Source organism: Enhydra lutris, unplaced genomic scaffold (assembly GCF_002288905.1).
Source record: "Enhydra lutris kenyoni isolate GAN:26980312 unplaced genomic scaffold, ASM228890v2 scaffoldscaffold12, whole genome shotgun sequence".
Lineage (NCBI taxonomy): Eukaryota > Metazoa > Chordata > Mammalia > Carnivora > Mustelidae > Enhydra > Enhydra lutris.
The window spans coordinates 76080732-76100679 of record NW_019154096.1 but is presented as its reverse complement, the minus strand read 5'-3'; the positions used below and the strand labels follow the sequence as shown (position 1 = coordinate 76100679).

Sequence of the window (19948 nt, the reverse complement as noted above, 5' to 3'; positions counted from 1 at the left end):
AAGGTAATAACGCAGGGAATTGAATGGATGCCTGCACGCACGCACACACACACACACACACACACACACACACACAGGCACACACGCATTTGCAATTGTGTTTTTTACGGTGGCGTTTTAAATCACCGTTTTTATGGTGGCGTTTTAAATCTATTCATGAAATGATATGGGAAAAAGTGAAATTTAAACTCTTAGCTCCAACACTAACAAAAAAAATTCCAGGTAAATTAATCATCAGGAAGTTTTTTTAAAAAGGCAGAATTATAAAGGTATTAGCACATACTAACTATGTAAAAAAATAGTTACCTTTATAATACTGAGGCAAAGAAGGATTTGCCAAGCAAAACATAAAACCAAAGAGGCATTAAAAGAAATGACAGATTCGACTGCAGAAAAATTAAAAATTTCTATATGATAAGCCTAAACCCATGACTAGGCTATATTACAAATTTCAACTTAGAAAAAAGAATGACAAATAGCACAATAAACAATGAGTATGGGGAATGATCAGTCGGTTCACAGTAGAAATCACACAGACAGTAAGTATTCTCAGCCGAAGTAGCAATCAGAGAAATTCCAACAAAAATAAGAAACAAGAATTTTAAAGAAATTGGTCCTGGAGATGGTTTTAGAGAGTGGCTGCTCTCAAAGAAGGTTGATGGGATTGTAAATTGCTACAGAGGATAATTTATCAGCGTCCATTCATGTACACGTTCTTACCACTCCGCCTAGCAGCTACCCTTCCAGGAGCCCATTCACAGCAATGCAGCACAGAGAGGCATTGCCTGGAGCAGGGACAACCCGGAACAGCGTGGAGGTCCTCATGCAGGAGGGCCTGCGCAAATACTGGTACATATATATCGCTAAGTGTGACGGAACAGAGCAAAAAAGTACAGAATATAATCCGATTAGCGTTAAAAGCCAAAAGAAAGCACGCACAGGTCTGGATGAATGCTTAACTAGGCATCAGGAAGTGCCCACAGTTAGTTAAAAGTCACTCCGCAGAGGGGAAAAGGGTGAGGAGGGGTCTTTCATATTTCACCTGATGTGCTGGTTTGCAGTGCATGAATATTTTGCAATGAGCATATACCTGTGTTTTAGGATGTGGGAAAATAAGCATTAAGCAGAGAAAATGATACAATCCTAAATATTGTAAAAAATAAAAATAGTAACACTTTAGATCTACAGTTCGTGATATATCAATATACACTTATATTCCATAGTGTAGATAGAACAGACATTTACCATTAACAAATTATTAAGGAAATACAGGCATAGGTTCCATCTCAGTGAAGAGTCCTGCCCAGGAAAACCAGTACCATTTACCTCTGGATTTTTTTTTTTTAATTAACAAACTTTAGTAAACTACATAATAAAAAAAAAAATCATTATTAGCAGATAGATCATTATTATACATCCAGAGTGCAATGAAACTGAAAGCCACAAACTCCAGATGTGTGGTAAATCATGCCAGGTAACATCAATCCTTACCATTCATTCACACACACACACACACACACACACACACACACAGGCCTCCCTCTCCCTCCCCCGCCTCTCCCCGCAAGCACTGAAGAAACAGGCCCCAAACCCATAGATGGGCTGACACAACCCAGAGCCATGTGGGGGAGGGTCTGTGCCAGGAAAGGCCACTGCAAGTAGCACCCCCAGGGAACCCAGTTCTCAAAGCCAGCAGACCTCAGGGATGCAAACCCGCTTGGCCGCGTCTGCAGAGCCCTCCCTCCCGACGTGTGGACAGTGTGGGTCTGAGTCAGTCTCTCTGCTACAGCACACGTGGGCGGCCTGCCTGCTCACTCCCTACGTGTCACTCTGATTCCTACTTTTGCTCTGAAACCGCTCCATCTCCCTCCTTGCTAATCGAGCAAATACTCCAAAAGGCATAATTTTCAGTCCTCGGGTTCCAGTAGTACATCTTGTAAATTCCATTTCCATACCTTGCATGGGAAACCAATTAAGTTCGGGGATTAGAAATCCACGATACCGGCTCTGACCAGCAATTTGCTTTAGCACATATCCCAACAAAGGGCACGTCTACCTCTTCTCTTACCTGTAGCTCAAAGTTGGCTTGATCCAGAAATTTTTTGTTCAGCATATCTGCATACTGATTAATCGCTCGCAGGAAGACTCTGAAAAGATCAAGAGGAAATTACATAATTACACACTTAGGCTGGGCACCTCTGTCAGCTTGGCATTTCAATGAGACACAGCCCGCGTCTGTCTGGAAAGTGAGCGCTCGAAGTCCTGCGAAAAGCTATGAGGTTGTGCCAATAAAAAGCCCAGAGAATTATATGCGTATGTGCTCCAAATTAATCAAGGAAATCAGCACATGCAGAATAAAAGAAACAGACCAAAATGCTAGCAGCTGAAAGTAACATATGAAAAGTATCACTAAAAAAACCCTATTTTTTTTTTTTTTTTTAAAAGGAAAAGGTGATCATTAAAGCCTCCTGTCAAGTCACCAAGTCACCTGTCAAGTCACTGTCTTCACGGAACATTATTAAACTGGTCTTTGCTTTGCAGGCTTTTTATAGGTAAGCATTTGAAGGCTGCGGTGCGCCATCCATCAGGCGCGGTGTGTTCTGGTGACTACCTGGAGGTACGGCTTCCTTCGGTGTTATTCATCCTCTGATCCACATGTTGATTTTGGTTAACTAACAACTTGTTAAAAAAAAAAAAAAGCTATGGTAGATGCATAAGTGATTTGACAAGAAGGTTAGCAGGAATTTCAATGCATTGATCCATTGATAATGGACAATTTGAAGCACCAGAGCGAACCATCACACCCTTTACTGCCTGGACTTTTGTTTGTCTGTGTTGACAGGTCACAGATGGCCCCGGAGGTCTAAGCCTTCCCTCGGCTTGTGCAACCTGCAGATTACCTTTATTGTCCCTGAGTGTTCACAATAATACAGCTCAGTCCAGATACTTCTTTTTAAAGGACCCTTCTCCCTCTGCACAAAGGCAGGATGCATGGAGAATTAGCATTAGGTCACAGATAATAAACTTAATTACACTTGCTCTGTTTAGGCAGCAGGAAGCAGCCAGAGAGTGTAAGAAAAATCTAGGTTACTTCCCAGGAACCAGCGCTCTCCAAAAGCATGTTTTCTTTAGCTGTGCATGCCTGGAGAAGCTCCCCGTGCCAGACTGTCCCTGAGTCCCTGAAGGCCAGGCAGCCTGGAAGGAGGAAGAAGGGGGCTTTCTGCCTGGGGCTTTAAGGAGGTCTCTATCCCCCACCTCCTGCCCAGCACTGCAGCGTCTCACACACTCGGACAACTCCAAGAAAGGGGGTTTGCAGACAGCATCTCATTAAGGGACTGATCAGTTGGATCCAGGGCCAAAACAGGTGTGACAAAAGGGCTGGGATGGAGTTTGCCATCGCAGCTGCTGAAGAAAACGTGGTCAGACTTATCAGAATTCTTCCCTGGGGACATTAAATAGAACCAAAAAGGAGGCGTCTGTGTTTCAAGTGACTCTGAGTGGAGGGGTGTGGGGATCCTGGCCTTGTCCATTAGTCAGGGACACAGGAGGGGCAGCAGCATCCAAAGCCAGAGGGTGGCCGGGCAATATGACTACAGGCTGCTCGGTTAAACTGAAAAGCAGCTCTTACAGCTGAAATTTGGGATTTATTGGGAAAAGCTGAACACAGGGCACTAAGGGTGTCTTGACAAATTAATATAGGACCAGGATAAAAATCACTCAAGTCAGGATGGGTCTTGTATCTAGAGTCCACCCGGCAAGCCTCATCAGCCCTCCAGGCCTGGGCTGGGGTCTCCTGGGCCAAGGTTAGCCCTCAGAAGCACAAGATGCAAGCCTGAAGAGAAAATGGTCTGCCTTGTCCACCTGACCCTCAGCAATTGTGTTCTGAGAGCATCTGGGGACCCGCACTGGCATTAACCCCAGCAGCCAGTGTCAGTGGAGTGGGACCACTCCCTGTCATTAGAGGGGGGCTCTCACGCAGCACCAAACCCTGGGCTACTGACCACCTTGTAATTTTTCCTTCAGTTTTAGAACTCAGCTGTTGACTAGGGTCCCCCGGGGTCCTTCCGAGCTTGAAGGAAGACCCTCCCGCCAGGCTCCAGGACAATAAAGGCAAGTTTACTAGAACATGCGTTATTATTACATGGCAATGATTCTGCCTCAAGATAGCACCCAAACAATTGCAATGCGCTCCTTCTAATTAAGCTCTGGAACAATTTCAGTCAGTTAAATAAAGATATTTCTCAAAATGACTTTTTTAAAAAAATATGCCGTTGCTGAAATAATATGAAGGCCAAATAAAAACTTTGTAATGAACCGACAGCTGAGAAAGTACAGGGCTGAGAGATTCTGTAATTTAGATTCACTATAAATTTTTTAAAGGGCAAGGACAAGAAGCAAATAACAGAATGAGAGTTGTAGCAGGACAACTAAATGAAACCAAATGAAAACTGTCATTAGCGCCATCAACAAGGGCGAGCTGCTCGGGCTCTACCTCGAGGCCCACGCACCTTCTACAGAACCAGCCAGGACCCATAAATTATATACACCCCAGAGCCCACACCTGATGGGATTAAAAGCTGAGCCATGCCAAGGCCCTCTGAGGATGAACCAATGACCCAACTAGGGAAAAAGAAACATGAACAGGGGTTAACTTTTACATAAGAACATCTATTATCTGCTATAATTCATAGCTTATTTCTAATAAATGTCAAACTAGAGAGAAGAAGTAAGAAAATCACATGAGAAGCTTTTGCATAAAAATCTGCTGTCAGTCACACAGAGGAATATGGAAAGGATTGTGAGCTAAGCTGAGCAACTGGACAGCAGGACAGCTTCCCAGTCTGCAAGAAGAGCTCAGGTGGGTTCCACATGGCTCAAGATCAAATCCTTTAGTCAAGAGGCAATGAGAGGGGGCAGTGTGAATGGGCTGGCTCTGCGGTCCTGGTGACTGCTGGAGCTGGCCTCAGGGACAGGGAGGCCCTCCAGACTGTTCCCAAATAGTCCTGTCTGCTTATTCATTCCTGTGCCTGTGATGCTAAGTAAGGATCCAACACGGTTTCATATGCCCCCTAGGTGTCTGTCATAGGAATGGATGGATGCATGCATGCATGCATGGATGGACAGACGGACAGATAAATGATAGATGGATGGACGGATGGATGGATGGATGATGGATGGATCGACAGATGGACAGATGAATGATGGATGGATGGAAGGATAGATGGACAGATGGATTATGGATGGACAGACTGATGGATAGATGGATGTGTAGTTCAGAAGATCAGACTCTAACCCAAATCAGAGGGCACGGAGAGGCTAGAATAGTCAGTAGCCCCTGATATCCATGAGTAGACTGTCCACTGTGGGGTTCTGCTGTTTTGAGTTTCTCATTAACCAAATTTCTCATTAGGCATTTGGCATTTATCAGTGGGCATTGCTCCCTCATTCTCCTCTCCACCTCCCAAGCTAGTCGCCTCATTTTCCTCTCCACCTCCAGACCTAGTCCTACATTTTCCTTTCTACCTCCCAGAGCAGGTCCTCCTTCTCCTCTCCAACTCCCAAGTTAGTCCCCTCATTTTCCTCTCCATCTCCAGAGTAGTCCCACACTTTCCTTTCTACCTCCCAGAGCAGGTCCTGATTCTCTTCTCCACTTCTCAAGCTAGTCCTACATTTCATTTTCCTCTCCACCTCCAGAGCTGGTGCCCTCATCTTCCTCTCCACCTCCAGAACTGGTCCCTCATTCTCCTCTTCACCTCCAGAGTTAGTCCTCTCATTCTTCTCTCCACACCTAGAGCTGGTCCTCCATTCTCCTCTCCACCACTGGAACTTGTTCCTGATGACAGGAATCTTGTCATTTATATATCAGGATCCCCTAGAGCATTTTAAAGGACCCCTTCAGCACCATGAATATCCTGAAGTGTTCTGATCTAAGAAACCTTTGGTCTCTACCCACACTAAAAGATCTCTCAGAGCGAGTGGTGTGTCCAGGACTGGCACCAGCCGAATAAAACAAAACAAAAACAAATAAACACACCCCGAGCCCGTCCTAGTGCAGAGAGAGAATCCACCCTCCCCATTCAATATTATTGTACACAAACACAGGACACAATGAGGAGAGGTCATGCATAATGTTCCCCATGTCCTAGCTTCCAAGAACACAACAGTGAGATGCTGGAGGAGGTAGAGACTGTGGGCAATGGAATGTGGGAAACGGTACAGGCTGGCATTGCTTCTACTCTGCCAGAAAAGTGAGGTACTCAGGGGAAAAAGATTCATTAAGTCTGTGAGCCAAACAAGTTATGTCTATTCCCAGCCGGGAGGATTAAGTAATTTCTGAAAACAAAGCTAATGGTGTGAGAATGAAATGCTTCCATGGATGCTGTCTCATGTGGTCAAATGAGACGACGACACGGTTGTCTCATGTGGTCAAATGATTAAGAAAAAGTGTGAGCCTGTACTTAATAGAGTTATTTTCAATCATTTTTAATCTTTGAATGGCTTTATTTATAACTTAAAATCTTGGAAGATGAAATCAAACATAAAAATAAATAATGTAGAGAGAAACACAGGCAAATTATGTCATCTCAAAAAGACTTAAAGAGCCATAAGGTCTAGATGCACTTTTCTCTAAGACACTCAAATTACTCAAAGCAAATGACTGCAAATTTTATTTTTAATGGCCATAAGGAAAGGACCTGATCTCATGCTTCTTGGTAACTAACTCCCATCTTCCCAAAGTCAGAGTCATCCCCTTTACTGATCTTGTTACAATGTTCCCATTTTCAATCATTTAGGGGTCAGTGTGAGATGGAGTTTGTTACCAAACCTCATACAACTAAAACAAACAGGAAGTTTTCCCGACTTCCTTCTCTCCTATGTGGACACTTAAACACAGTGAGCTCCCACTAGAAACAAAATGCCTACTGTAATTCCTAACGGTGTCAGATATGAGCTGGATTCTTGTCCACACACCCACACACAAAACCAATTACAGTCTGGATTCACTTCTTTCTATCCATTATCTATCATCTATCTGTTATCTCTTGCTCGCTCTCTTTTTCCCTCCCTATCAATCAATCTACCCATCTCTTCACATCCGTGTAAACATTTAGCTACGAGACCTTCAGAAAAGTCTTCCTAGCCATCTCTCATCTACCTGTCAATCATCTATCTATTGATCTATCTTCTTCATGTCCATGTAAACATTTCGCTCCAGGACCTTCAGAAAGTGACTCGCGTCCTTGAGATTCTCCTATTTGCAACCAGCAAAGGAAGTACTAACTAAGATACCTCTGAACTGTGAACTTTGAATGTAACTTTTTTAACGTAGAGATTAAAGGTAACACAGAGCTATCACCACATAGTCCAAAGTCATTTTAACACCATGACCTCCACGAACACTTTACAGAATGTTAAGTGGCATTTGGCAGACTGGAGAAGACATGCCGTAGAATTCTACACTTCGATACACATCTTGGGAGACCAGCTGGGTGTGTGGAGCTCAGTGGCAGGAGGCACCTGCGGGGATCCAAGCCCCTCAAACATGAGCATTTCACCAGAAAAGTCCTGCAGGCCTTGCCTCTGGGGCCACATCCTGCTCTGTCTTTGCACAGAAAGGGCCTGGGATGCCGCGTGGGCTCCAACTGGGGCCCTGCCTGATAAGCTGCCTATGGAAAGCAGTGTGTGCAGAGCAATAAAAGTATCAGAGTCCTAAATAATTATGTGTTAATTGAGTGGAGGGGGCTTAGCAAGCGGAACATAATCAGGAACCAATTTAACTATTACAAGTTCCTGGCACAATTACAGTCGCTAAAATGACTTTATCATGATGGAGCCTCGGGCTTTTCTAGCATCGTTGTTACCTGGTGTTTGCTGCCAATAAAACTGGAAGATGAGGTGCCTCGTTACAACACCAGGAAAAACAGTAAGAAAGCCAGTGAACTTCCAGTGGAACCCAAAACCCTGTTCTCAGGTAGTGAACCTGTAAGGTATTTCATTCCTTCCCTGAACTCACTTTAAGTTCCGTAATTAGATCGTACAGTTCACCAGGAGGGCATTTAAATACCTCTGGCATTAAGACAAGAGATGCTCTGGGGCAAAAAAAAAAAAAAAAAAAAAAGCATCTTTTAACAAAATGTTTTGCCCGAAACGAGTGGAAGAAAGGAAAAAAATTTAAAGTGATTAAATATGCCTTTAAATGATTTCCGCAGAATTCAGGACTGCTGGGAAGGAGGGAAGACTTGGGGGGACGTGATAAGCAGATGCAGAGAACATCACTTCAGCCAGCTGGCACAGAGAGAGAAGGACCGGGTTATCGCCACTGACCGGTCCGCGAACACAGCCCACACCCAGCAGAGGCTTCGGTCTAGACCACGACCAAATGGGAGCAGCCGCTTCCTCTATTAGGAGCCTGGACGGGCAGTGAAGACCACACGTGCATGAAGAAGTGACGTCCTAGCAAGACCCTGGGATTGCATGTGTGGAGTGGAACATGGAAGGCAGCCTGGCTGGGACCTCGGCTCACATTTGTGATCTGGGAGATGGTGGGAAGACCAATGTCAAGAGAGTCTCCCAGGGAAGAGGCTGGAAGGGTCGGCGGGGGTCAGACTGTGGGAGGCTGGAAATGCGGGGGTGCACCCCACGGCAGTGACTTCAAGCAGGGAAGGAGCAGTAAAGTCCAAAGAGGCAGGTGCCATGTCTCCCCAATACACTAGAGGTGTTTGTTTCCTTTTGTCGAGATGGCTGGATTTCTTTTTCCTTTCAGGCTTTAGCATCTGTCAAACTCTGAACTAAAATCCAAAGTGCTGTGATCCATCACGCTGGCCAGCCCTGGTGGAAGCAGGCTCAGCTCGCGGGGTGCAGGGGCTCCCAGGGAGTGGTCGCTCAGGGCTGAGGCCACATCACCCCTGCTGTGTGGGTTCCAGGGCAGACATCCGTGGCACGGGGCCCCCTGTCCCACCACTCTGGGGACATACTGTCTCCAGGTCCCACCAAAACAGGACTATGGCTAAGGAGCTACCACAGTGGGCTGAAGGTGAGAAGCCCTGATGGTGGCGGAGACCCACCCAGCTCGGCCATGCCCGGCCACCCCTCACCTCTGTGGCTTTGCTGATGAGCACTTACCGAGTGCCTTGTATAGTCCCAGTAACTTCTGTCACTTCGTAAAAACTGTGCCAGTTAATGCACCCAAGTCCTGTGGGGTATGAATTACCTCATATTTTACCCAAAAGGCTCCAAGAGGCAGAAGCACATGGCCCCGGAAGGGCACAGCAGGCTCAGCCAAGCCCATGACCGGCGCCCACACTGCATAGCCTTCCTTAGGAAGCCCAGCCGGCGTGGTCAGCAGAATACAAATAAATCCCGGAAATTATTTTGCTTTTACAATATATTCCAGAAAATTCCAGGCGCGTACAATAGTAGACCCCATAAGGAACTCACGTCCCCTTCCCTGGGCTTCAATGATTATCACCTTCTGTGTGTTTCGTCTTTCTCCCATCCCAAACCCTTTCATGTTATTGTTATTATTAGTGTTTCCTTAAGGGCCTAAAACTTGAGAGTGGTTGTAGGTTCACAGCAAAATGGAGTGTAGAGGACAGAGGTTCCCGGATGTCCCGTCTCTCCTGGTCAGCATCCTGCACTGGGGCTACACAGCCTTCTCTGGACGAATGTACACGGTCACAGTTATGCCCCAAGTCCGTGGTCTGTGGGAGGGCACACTCCTGTGAACATCCTGTGGGTTCGGAGACACGTGTGACAACGGGAATGCAGGATCACGGTGCCCTGCTGAGCTGCCCTGGACACCCTCTGAGCTGCACTCTCCCACCCTTCCTCCCGCTGAGCCCCTGACCACCGCTCGTCCTTCTGCTGTCTCCACCGCTCTGCCTTCTCCAGGATATTCTATAGTTGGCGTCATACAGTAAGTAGCCTTTTCAGATTGCTTATGTGATCATTATAATATTTCCTAAGTCCCTTCTTGCCAGGTTTCAGACCTCCGATGCTTAAGGCACTTTACAGTAAGGGTGTACAACACTCTCTCTCATGAGGCTCTCTTCTTACACACCATGGCCACTGAGAGGGTGGCCTTTCGAAGGGTTTCGGGGCCATTCCCAGCATCAGGGCACACAGTGCCCCACGCTGCTACCTAGCGCTCAGACACATCCCTGCCACTAATGAGCTGCGTGGTTTTGAGCAGGTCACTCTGCCCCCAGAGCCTCAGTCTTCACCTGTGTAAAATGGGCTGTTGACACCAAGGACACGAGGCTTTCACGGAGTCCTGTGTCCGCAGCCCAGCGGGTGTTCCGTGACTGGCACCGAGGCCCTCGTAACTCGTGCAGTATGGGTCTCTCTACGTCAAGACCAGCTGGGATGCACATCCCACTTGAGCTAATTCTCACCAAGCTCACTGGCTGGAACTCTGTTTCTTACACTGGCTACAATCCCCACCCTGTCCCAGGCTTCAAAGCAGCAAACCAAGCCCCACAGCCTGTTTTTGCAAATAAGGTTCTTTTAATAAAAGAAAATTTTAAAAAACCCTGGTAAAATGCATATGACATAAATTTACCATCTTAACCATTTCTAAGTGGACACTTCATTGCCATCGAGCCCATTCACACTGCCGTGGAACCATCACCTCCAGAACCCTTTCCTCCTCCCCAACAGAAGCTCTGAACCCATAAAGCAACAACTCCCCACGCTCCCCTCCCCCAGCCCTGGCAACCTCCATTCTACTTCCTTTGTCTAGAGTCAGACTAATCCAGGCACCTCATACAGGACTTGTCCTGTTGTCAGCGGCTTATTTCAGTAAGTGTCGGGCCCTCTGGGTGCATCCATGCCGCCGCACTGTCCGAACGTCCCTCCTTTAAAGACTGAAGAACATTCCTTGGTACAGATGGACCACACTTCATTTCTCTGCTCAACCGCAGATGGACACTTGGGGGGCGTCCCTCTCTGGCTACTGTGAATCATGCTGTGGAGTGCACGGGTGCACAGATGTGTTCATGTCCCTGCTTTCCATTCTCTGGGGTGTATTCCTACAAGTGGACTTGCCAGACCATGTGGGAATTCTATTATCGACGTTCTGAGGAGCCATGACATGGTCTTCCCCAGCAGCTGCACGACCTGCCGTTTCACCAACAACCCCCAAGGATTCTGCTGTTCCCACATCCTCAGCCACGCTTGTCAGCTTTCGCTTCTGGTCATGGTAGCCACCCTCCTGAGTGTTCGGTGCTATAAATAAAGTATTATTAGAATACAGCCACACCCACTCATTTAGGGATTTTCTGTGGCTGTTTTCCTACAGGAGCAGTGTTGAGCAGTCATGCCTACCACGTTATCTGGCTCTTGAGGGAACATTCTGCCATCCCTGGGAAGCTGTGATTCTATTCTGATCATCCTTTACAGGGTTTTGGAGAATTTTTGCCTGTAGACGGTTGGGAATGGGGCTCACACCTGGTTCTCTGTCATCAGAAAAGATGTGTTGATCAAAAAGGTCCCAGACAACCCCCTTGAACGTTTACTTGGGAGGAGGTTACTTCAAGCTCCGAAGCAGAGTTTGGGATACAAGGGATTTAGAATCCAAAGCAGCCAGGGCCTTTCCACTTACATCTCTAGGGCACCAAGCATGTCTCAACCAGCAGTCTTAGCTCAGGGTCAAGTTTTAAAAATTCAGAAAGCCATCCTTTCCCTCTACTCTTTCATTTCCTCCTCCTTTTCACCATCCTCTTCCTCCAACCCTCCTGGCTTTCCTACGTCCACATCACAAAATAAAGTGTTGATGGATTTAGGAGCGCCATGGGCACAGGAAAAATTTCCCAAGACCATGGGAACCACGGGTGGATCTGCCGCACAGGCGAGAGGCAGGCAAGAGGACAGAGCAAGCAGAGCAGGGGGTCACCACTGCCCTGTCCTTTGGGCCGAGGCCCACGCAGCCTACGTAAGGGTGTGTGGAAGATCACCTGTCACTGCAGTATTTTCTGAGTTCCAAATATGGGGCTGGGAAGGGGAGGGCAGGCATGGGGAATTGAAGTTTCTGTTTGGTGATGAAACATTCTGGAAATAAGCCCTGGTGATGGTTGCACAACATTGTGAATGTAATTAATGCTAATGAACTGTACCTGTATAAACGGTTAAAATGGTGAATTTTAAGTCACATATATTTTACCACAGAAAAGAAAGAAAACATGAGAAGGAAAGGGAACCAGACATTTCCAGAAACTGCAGCAGTGGGGACCATGATTTCTCTGTCTATAACTATCATCAATGTGATTCGGCTCCACTGTTTCACACACACATAAACACACACACACACACACACACACACGCACACGTGTTTTTAGAAACAAGAAACTCTGGCCTCTGCTTCTCAAAGAATAAGATTGTTCAGATCTGTTCTGGGAGCAGATGGGCCGTTAATAAATAAGCATAAACATAAGTAAACAGAAATAATAATGGCAACAACCATCCACCCAGAGTCCTTTATGGCCCCGTATGTCACTTCTCACTTGACTCCACACACGACAGTGGTCACAGACATGGTGTGTCCCAGATCTACTGTGAGCCCACTGACGGCCCATCTGTGCTGAATCTTTATTCCCTGTAGCACCAAGCAATGTATCTTGTATAAAATAAAATACAGTATAACTGAATCCATCTAGCGAGCCCAGGGAAAAATTAAGTGGTCGGAGGCCTTGAGCCAACTGTAGGGTTCAAGGCAGAAATTCTAAAGAGAACCTAGGATAATTACAAAGGGGAATGCTTTCCAGTTATTTCATGCTTGGAATATCCCAGCCATGCCGAGGAATTTATTCTGGTTCGTTTTCAAGACTTGCTAAAGGGCACTGCCATCATTTAGCAAACAAATGTAATTTGCTTTAGGCTCGTTTATTATAGGCTAAAAATTGGGTTACGTTTTTTGCCCTGTCAGGGGCCTAGGTGCTCACGAATGTCCTGAAAGTGACTACTTGGCAGTGGGTGACGTTTTACACGTTTCCCCACCTTTGCTGGTGTTTGGCTACTTCTACTTCTACTCACTCCTGGTTTAGTTTCCTTCTCAAGAGGCCAGCCGGGCCTCTCTCTGTGGTGTATCCCCATGGAGAAAAGCACAAGGAGGTGAGCTAATGGAGAGAAGCAGGAGTCTTGAGATCTGTGCCCAAGTTGTGTTTCTCACGTACAGGCTGTGCAACCTTGGGCAAGTAAACGAACAACTCTGAACTCGCTTTTCCTGGTGGGCAGGGGAGACTAGAGGGAGTCCGTGTTTGTAAAGGGCCCGGGCTGTACTAGCTGTTTAGCGACTGGCAGCTACTTTGGGGAGTACGAGAATACTAGAGATGAAGGCCTCAACTTCTCCTCTCCTATTTGTTTCAGAAGAGGCATCCGAAGGAAGGTACAGGAAAAATTAGGAGACCAATATTCATGAAAGTTCAGCTGTTGACAAGATGTTAGAAAAAGAGAAAATGTTATAACTGAGAGATTCTAGTTCTTTGATTTTATTGTGGCTCAGAATTCTCACCACTGAACTGTTGAGTGTATGGTGATTTCTTCAACCATCTTTGTCCACGGAGAGTAGCTCTGAGACTTTGACGGAAGGGGTTAACTTCCCCAGATGGATAGAGATGGGCGACCTGGTGAGGTCTGTGCTCAGATCCTGAGACCATTTTCTAAACAGTACCAGAGATAGGTGTCACCGCTGGACTGTAGCTCACCCCCGGCTCCCAGCGCGGCAGGAGCCTCCTATGGGGAAGGCCACCATCTTAGAAGGTTTCTTCTGTGCGTAACAAATGACCACAAACCTGGTGGCTTAAAACAATGCCCAGGAATTATCTCACTGTCCTGTGGGTCAGAACTCCCTTGAGGGTCAGCAGGGTCTTCTGCTAAAGCTCACAGAGGGCCCAGGTGAAGGTGTGGACCAGGCTGCGTTCTGATCCATGGCTCCTGTCTCCCCAGCTCATCCAGGTTGCAGGCAGAAGCCATCCTTGTGGTCTGAGGTCCCTGTGCGTGCGAGCTCCTTGTTTCCTCACTGACTCTCAGCTGGGATCCACTGTCTGCTCTTAGGGGCTGCCTGCATCCCTTCTCCCACAGTCCCTCCATCTTCAAATCAGCAAGGGCATGTGGTATGCTTCTCCTGCTTCCAGTCCCTTGCTTCCTTCTTTTATTGCAAGCCAGAGAGACTCTTTCTTTTCAAAGAGCTCTCATGATTACACAAGGCCCTCCTGGATAACTCCTATCTAAGGCTAATTATTACTGTTAATGATATCTGCAGGACCCCTTTGTCCATAACAAAATCATAGGACGGATAAGGCGTGCTATTCATGGTTCCACCCACACTGACATCCTCTAAGGACGAGGGCTCTGGAGACCCTCACTGATCCCTTGGAGCCACAAACCTCAGAATCAGACTTGTTTTTCTGGGCCCTACTCCCATTTTCTTGCAGCCTGAGACTAAGCCCAGAAGGACAGGCTGTCATCACGTAATTCTTGCCTTCGTTGGCCCCTGTGCTGTTCTGAGTATTTGTGACAAGGTGAAAGACTTATAGGGAAGGGGAGGGTAGAAGACAGAGCTAGAAATACAAACCTGAAGGAGGTCTTGTGAGAATGAAGTGCTGTTTCAGGAGGCCACTTGTCTGCAATCCACTGAGTGACACTTTCTATTAACAGGTATAACCTTATTCGAAGCCCGTGATGTCACCGGATGCCAAGCTCATCTGTCCACCAGATTCAGTGCAGCAGCTCAGACTGCGAAGGGCTCAAGAACCGAATAATGATTTTCTTCCCCATACAGTCCCTAATATGCACCTCAATAGTCCTTCACATTGACATAATTCCTCTGATCCACACGAAAGAGACGAGGCTGTCTCTTTACCGAGCGGAGTGTGGTCCTGCACACTAAATAATGAAACCACATCTTCCACACCTGTGTTATAACCCCAAACAGGGACACGTAAAATTGAACAGTATCCTACCCAACGTTCAACAGCACTCTATCTCAGAGATGAGCAAACTATAGCCTCTGGGCCAAGTCTGGCCCGCTGCCTGTTTCTGCAAATAAAGTTTTATTAGTTAGTACACAGCCACACGCATTTGTTTATATGCTGCAACACAGAAGGCACGGCCCACCAAGACGAGAATGTGGTCTATTACTCAGTCAAATAATATTCAAGGAGAACAGATATCACTACCTAGTCCTACCTCTAAGAACAGGTTCTCTAATTAACCCTTTTTTAATTAAAATCTATTCCTTTCACTACTAAGGCCATTTGATCTTGTTTGTTCTTTCCTGGATATAAAAGTCAGCATCTCCAAGACCTTGGCCAAAGTTATCAAGCAACCCTGCACTTTCCCCACAACAGAAGCCCCAGAGTGACAACTGGAAGGCTGGGATTCCAGCCGCATTTGGTGTTGGAGGCAGCTGAGTATGCGCAGACAGCAGGGGCTACAGGAATGAAGAGCCTGAGAAGAAATCTAGGCTCTACCACTGACCAGCTCTGGAGACCTTGAGTGGGTTTCCGCATTTCCTGCATCTGTGAAATGGGTATTAAGAGTACATTTACTGTTTGGTGGTAAAGATTCAGTGAGATGAAATGTGTGCAGCATCTAGAACAGCTCCTGCAAATGGTGAGCACCAAGGGTTAGGAGGCCTGCAAATCACTCTCAAGCACTTCAACAGCAAGCACAAGCTTAAGGGATACAGTGTAGTCATCGGCTGGCCTAACCCTCCATAGGAAAACCACTTTCCACCGGAGTGATTTGGCTCTCCTTATCTTGATCAAAAGCAGAAACACGAGAATAATAATGGTTAGAAATTACCCTTTTGTGAAATTTGGGCCTTTTTTTTTTTTTGAAAGATTTTATTTACTTGACAGAGAGAGAGAGACCACAAGTAGGCAGAGAGTTAGGCAGAGAGAGGAGGAAGCAGGCTCCCTGCTGAGCAGAGAGCCTGATGAGGGGCTTGATCCCAGGACCCTGAGATCATGACCTGAGCTGAAGGCAGAGGCTTTAACCCACTGAGCCACCTGGGCGCCCCAAATTTGGGCCTTCTTAATGAGTATAATGGGTAACAGAAATGGGCTCTCCCACTTGAAACCAGCCATGCAAGGTATGTGGACAAACTGAAATATGTTAGGGCTTCTCCCCTACAGTTCTAAGAAGGCTGGACTCAAGGGACAGGGCCTAAAGCTGGAGCCTGTGTTCTAGTTCCCGTCACTGGTTTGAGGACCCTAGTGGCTGGATGATGACTACAAGCTTCAGTGAATTTTGCCTCCAGAATACTTGCTCAGCACCGAAAATTACAGGGAACTGGGGCTTCATGATTGTACCAGCTGGTGAAGAAGCGTCTTTTAACTGTCTGTGTGGCTGCCTTTGGCCTGAGACTTGCCTTCATTATAAGCTGGTAGTAAAGAGAACAGGTAACTTTCCCATTTTTAATGAGGAACGACTAACAATATCTAAAGAAAAAGAAAAAGTAAAAACCCAAAACAACACTAAGACTAGCCTTGGGTCAGTTCCTAACAGTGTGGCTTGGCCCCTTACAGAGGTGTGTCTTGGGGCTGGACTGGACTTGAGCTGCCACATCTGTAAAATGGGCTATGCACAGGACAAGAGGTGCACACATCGCCTCAGCTGGGGCCAGACAGGTGCATCTTCTCAAGCTGCCCCTTAGGAAATCAACCTTCCGGGCACTTCTGAATTCTAATATCTGCGTGCTGCTCAGTCAGTGCCCAATCAAGGGCGATATGAGATGACAGGCAGATGACAGGGCCGCCTCCCGTCTCCCAGGAGATGTGGCTGGTGCTAGCTTGTCAACTGAATCTGAGATGGGTTATTTCTGCTCAGCCCGTCCCTTTGTCATTTCAGAATCATGGGCTGAAGGCATCAAAAGGCGATTTCCCTTCCCACAAGGGTCTACTCTCAGCATCTACATTACACTTCTCGATGGCCTTGAGGACCTTTGTTTTCGGCTGTTTCCAGATCCCGTGACAACACAGGATGAAGCTGGGGAGAGCCAAGGACACCCTCCCGCCTCCTCAAGAACCAAGAAGCAGCTTCATGTGAGCGGCTCCCTTCACCTCTGCTGCAACACCTAGCCTTAGAGGGACTGCTCGGGAGCCAGACGTGCAGTGGCTGACTTCACAATTGACCTTGACACCACCCAGCAGCAAGGGAAACAGTGGACACGGGCTGAGTACTGAAATGCACGGGAGGGGAAGAACAGGCTCCTGCCCACCAGGCACAAGCACAGGGGAGTGGGCTCATCAAGCAACGCTGGCAGGGGCCTGGCAGGTGACGGGCACCCACGCGCCCCCATTTGCTCTCTGCATCGGACAGGTGGCATTCGAAGGATGCAGGAGGCTGGCTCTGGCTGCCCCGCTGGAAGGCACAGAGCAGCAGGCAAAAACCAAGCTGCTGCCCGTCCTTGTCCCCAGGCAAGGCACGCCGGCCACAGGTGTGAGGGTGGTGGCAGGTGTCCAGATCCAGGGACCCTCACCCAGAAGCCCCCCGAAATCTGGCTGAGCTGCGCGGGGTCACCACGGGAACACCTTCTAGAGATCACAAAGTGGGTGAGGGAAGATACGGAGGGGAAGCTGCTGTCGCGTGTGCATGACGGGCCGAGAGGAACTATAGGCACATCGCTCCAGCCCCAAGCATCCATGCACGAGACACCCCCACCACAGGGGACCTTGTGGGGAGGCCAGGGAAGCGGGTGAGGGGCAAGAGCACTCATGGCAGCGGACACCTCCGGGCACCGTCACACTCATTTGGCAGAGTGGCTGCAAACCAAGGTCATGCCTCCAGTCTTCCCAGGACACAGGAGCGGCCCATCACATGAAGCAGCAGCACACGGCCTAGCCCTGGGTGCAGCCGCTGCTGTCCAGGTGAGCTGTGCGTGGGGTGCGCTGCCCAGCTCCGAAGGCTATCAGGAAAGCCTGTGTGGACACCGTGTCTCCCCCCACTCCCCGCACCGTTTACGCCCACAGGCTTGCAGCAAAAGGACTTGCGAAAGCGGGATCTTCTACCTATGGAAGTGCCTGCTGTTCACCCTATAAGTTAAGTGTTCCATTGGATTAGTCTTTGGGATTCCTGGGGCTGTGACATGGGGTGACCCGATGACATGTGGAGCACCCAGAATTTGAGACATGGGCTCTGAAGGGCACCAGGGAAGCTCTCATCAAGGGCTGGAGCACGGGCTCTAACAGACCCTTCCCTGGGGCCATGGGCAGGACACTGCCAATGGAGACAGAGGGCCCCAGGGGGCCAGGGAGCTCCACAGAGAGGAGCAGAGCCTTTTCCAGAACTGGGGGAAGAGCAGAATAAACACCGAGTGGTCCCACCTGCCCAAGGTGTTAAGAACCATTAGAACTGCAACGAGCCTAATGATTTTTTACATTGAGGTAAAGAAAATCTTCATAAACTGCCCCTTAGAACAAAGTTCACCAATGTCAAGTTACAACAAGGGGACTCTGCAGCCCTCCAGCTTTGTGCTGATTTTCTTGTCGGGGCCAGATAGCCAGCACCTGGAATCCCGGACCCCTGCCTAACCCAGGTTGGAAAGAGGGAAGGCCAAGGACAGGGAGAGCCAAGCCAATGTGTGATCGACAGAAGGGAGACCAGAAGGAGTCCCGGCACTTCATTTGTTTTTAAGTAGGAAATTCAAATGTAATATTCCTGAGTGTTCACGTTACTATAACTCAGCGGCTTAAAACAACCCAAATGCATGATCTTACAGCTCTGGTGGCCAGACGTCCAGAACGGGTCTCCCTGGGCTGAAGTTCAAGGGTGAGAAGAGCTGCACGCTTTCTGGAGGCTCTAGAGAAGGTTCCAGAGGCTTCCATCTTTTTGCCTTTCCTGGCTTCTCACATCCATCTGCATCTGTAATGAACAGCCCCTCGCCATGTAGCACGACGCAGTCCCAGGATCCAGGGGTGAGGATCCGGACACCTCTGGGGAACTCACATTCTGCCTCCCACACTGAGATAATCAAAGAACCTGGCAACCGCAACCTGCATTGATCCAGTGTATCAATACGGCGTATCGCTCCTGCTGCCGCCACATGCATTACTTCCCAAGGCTGGTATTTTTCACTCTCCCTTCCATGGTAACGGTCCTATCTCCCAGAAGCCAGAATCCACATGGAAGCCACTTTCTGGGTCCTTCATCCCACCTTCTACATAATAGGTCCCTGGTTAATATCAGAATTATTGATTGATTTTTTTTTTAAAGATTAATCATTGTGGACAGCATGTGAATAACTGTGCCCGTTATTGACCCGGCGTGTTACACGCTAAACGGTTCAGTCCAGGGATCAGCAACCTTGTTCAGTTGAGAGCAAACAGTAAATAAGTTAGGCTTTGCGGGCCATATGGTCTTGACTGCAATTATCTGAGTCTGCTGTTTTAGCAAAAAGAACCAAAGGCAAAAATCAAATGAGCAGGGAAATGGCTAGGTGCCAATAAAACTTTATTTATGGACACTGAAATCTGACCTCCATATAATTTGTATGTGTCATGAAATAGCATTCTTCCTTTGACTTTTTGTTTACAACCATTTAAAAATGTAACAACTAAGCTTGTGAGTCGCAAACAACCACCACCACCAGTGGCAGGACCGCTCTGGCCCAGAGATGATGCTTTGTCAACCCACGGCTTAGAAAACTATGCTTGGGCCCACTTCCCACTGTCCCGCTCTCACCCCCTCATTCTTTATCAGGACTGAGTGCCCACACTGTGCTGGGCCTGAGCGGGTCAGGAAGGGGTGATGGGCTGGATGTGGGGTCGGGGAGTACAACGACACAGGGCACCAAGATGAAGGTGGGCACCATGTCCGCGGTGTTTAGGGAGGTGCGCACTGCGCTCAGAGGGCCCCTGCAGGAGTTAGACCCTGGCTTCAGGCTTTGGTCCCCCAAATGTCAGCAAGGTCTGGGATCAGAGAAAAGGTCAAAGGGGGGATGTATATTTGG

General features: G+C 47.9%; 1 protein-coding gene across 2 annotated transcripts in view; it reads right to left on the bottom strand.

Annotated features, from left to right (window-relative positions):
* The window catches only part of LOC111145075 (dedicator of cytokinesis 1), a 506031-nt gene that overhangs the window by 97339 nt on the left and 388744 nt on the right, over positions 1-19948 (bottom strand). For both annotated transcript variants that reach the window (XM_022499695.1, XM_022499696.1), the window contains exon 30: positions 2069-2147. In XM_022499695.1, the coding sequence (XP_022355403.1) occupies positions 2069-2147 (79 nt within the window). The remainder of the gene's footprint in view (positions 1-2068; positions 2148-19948) is intronic.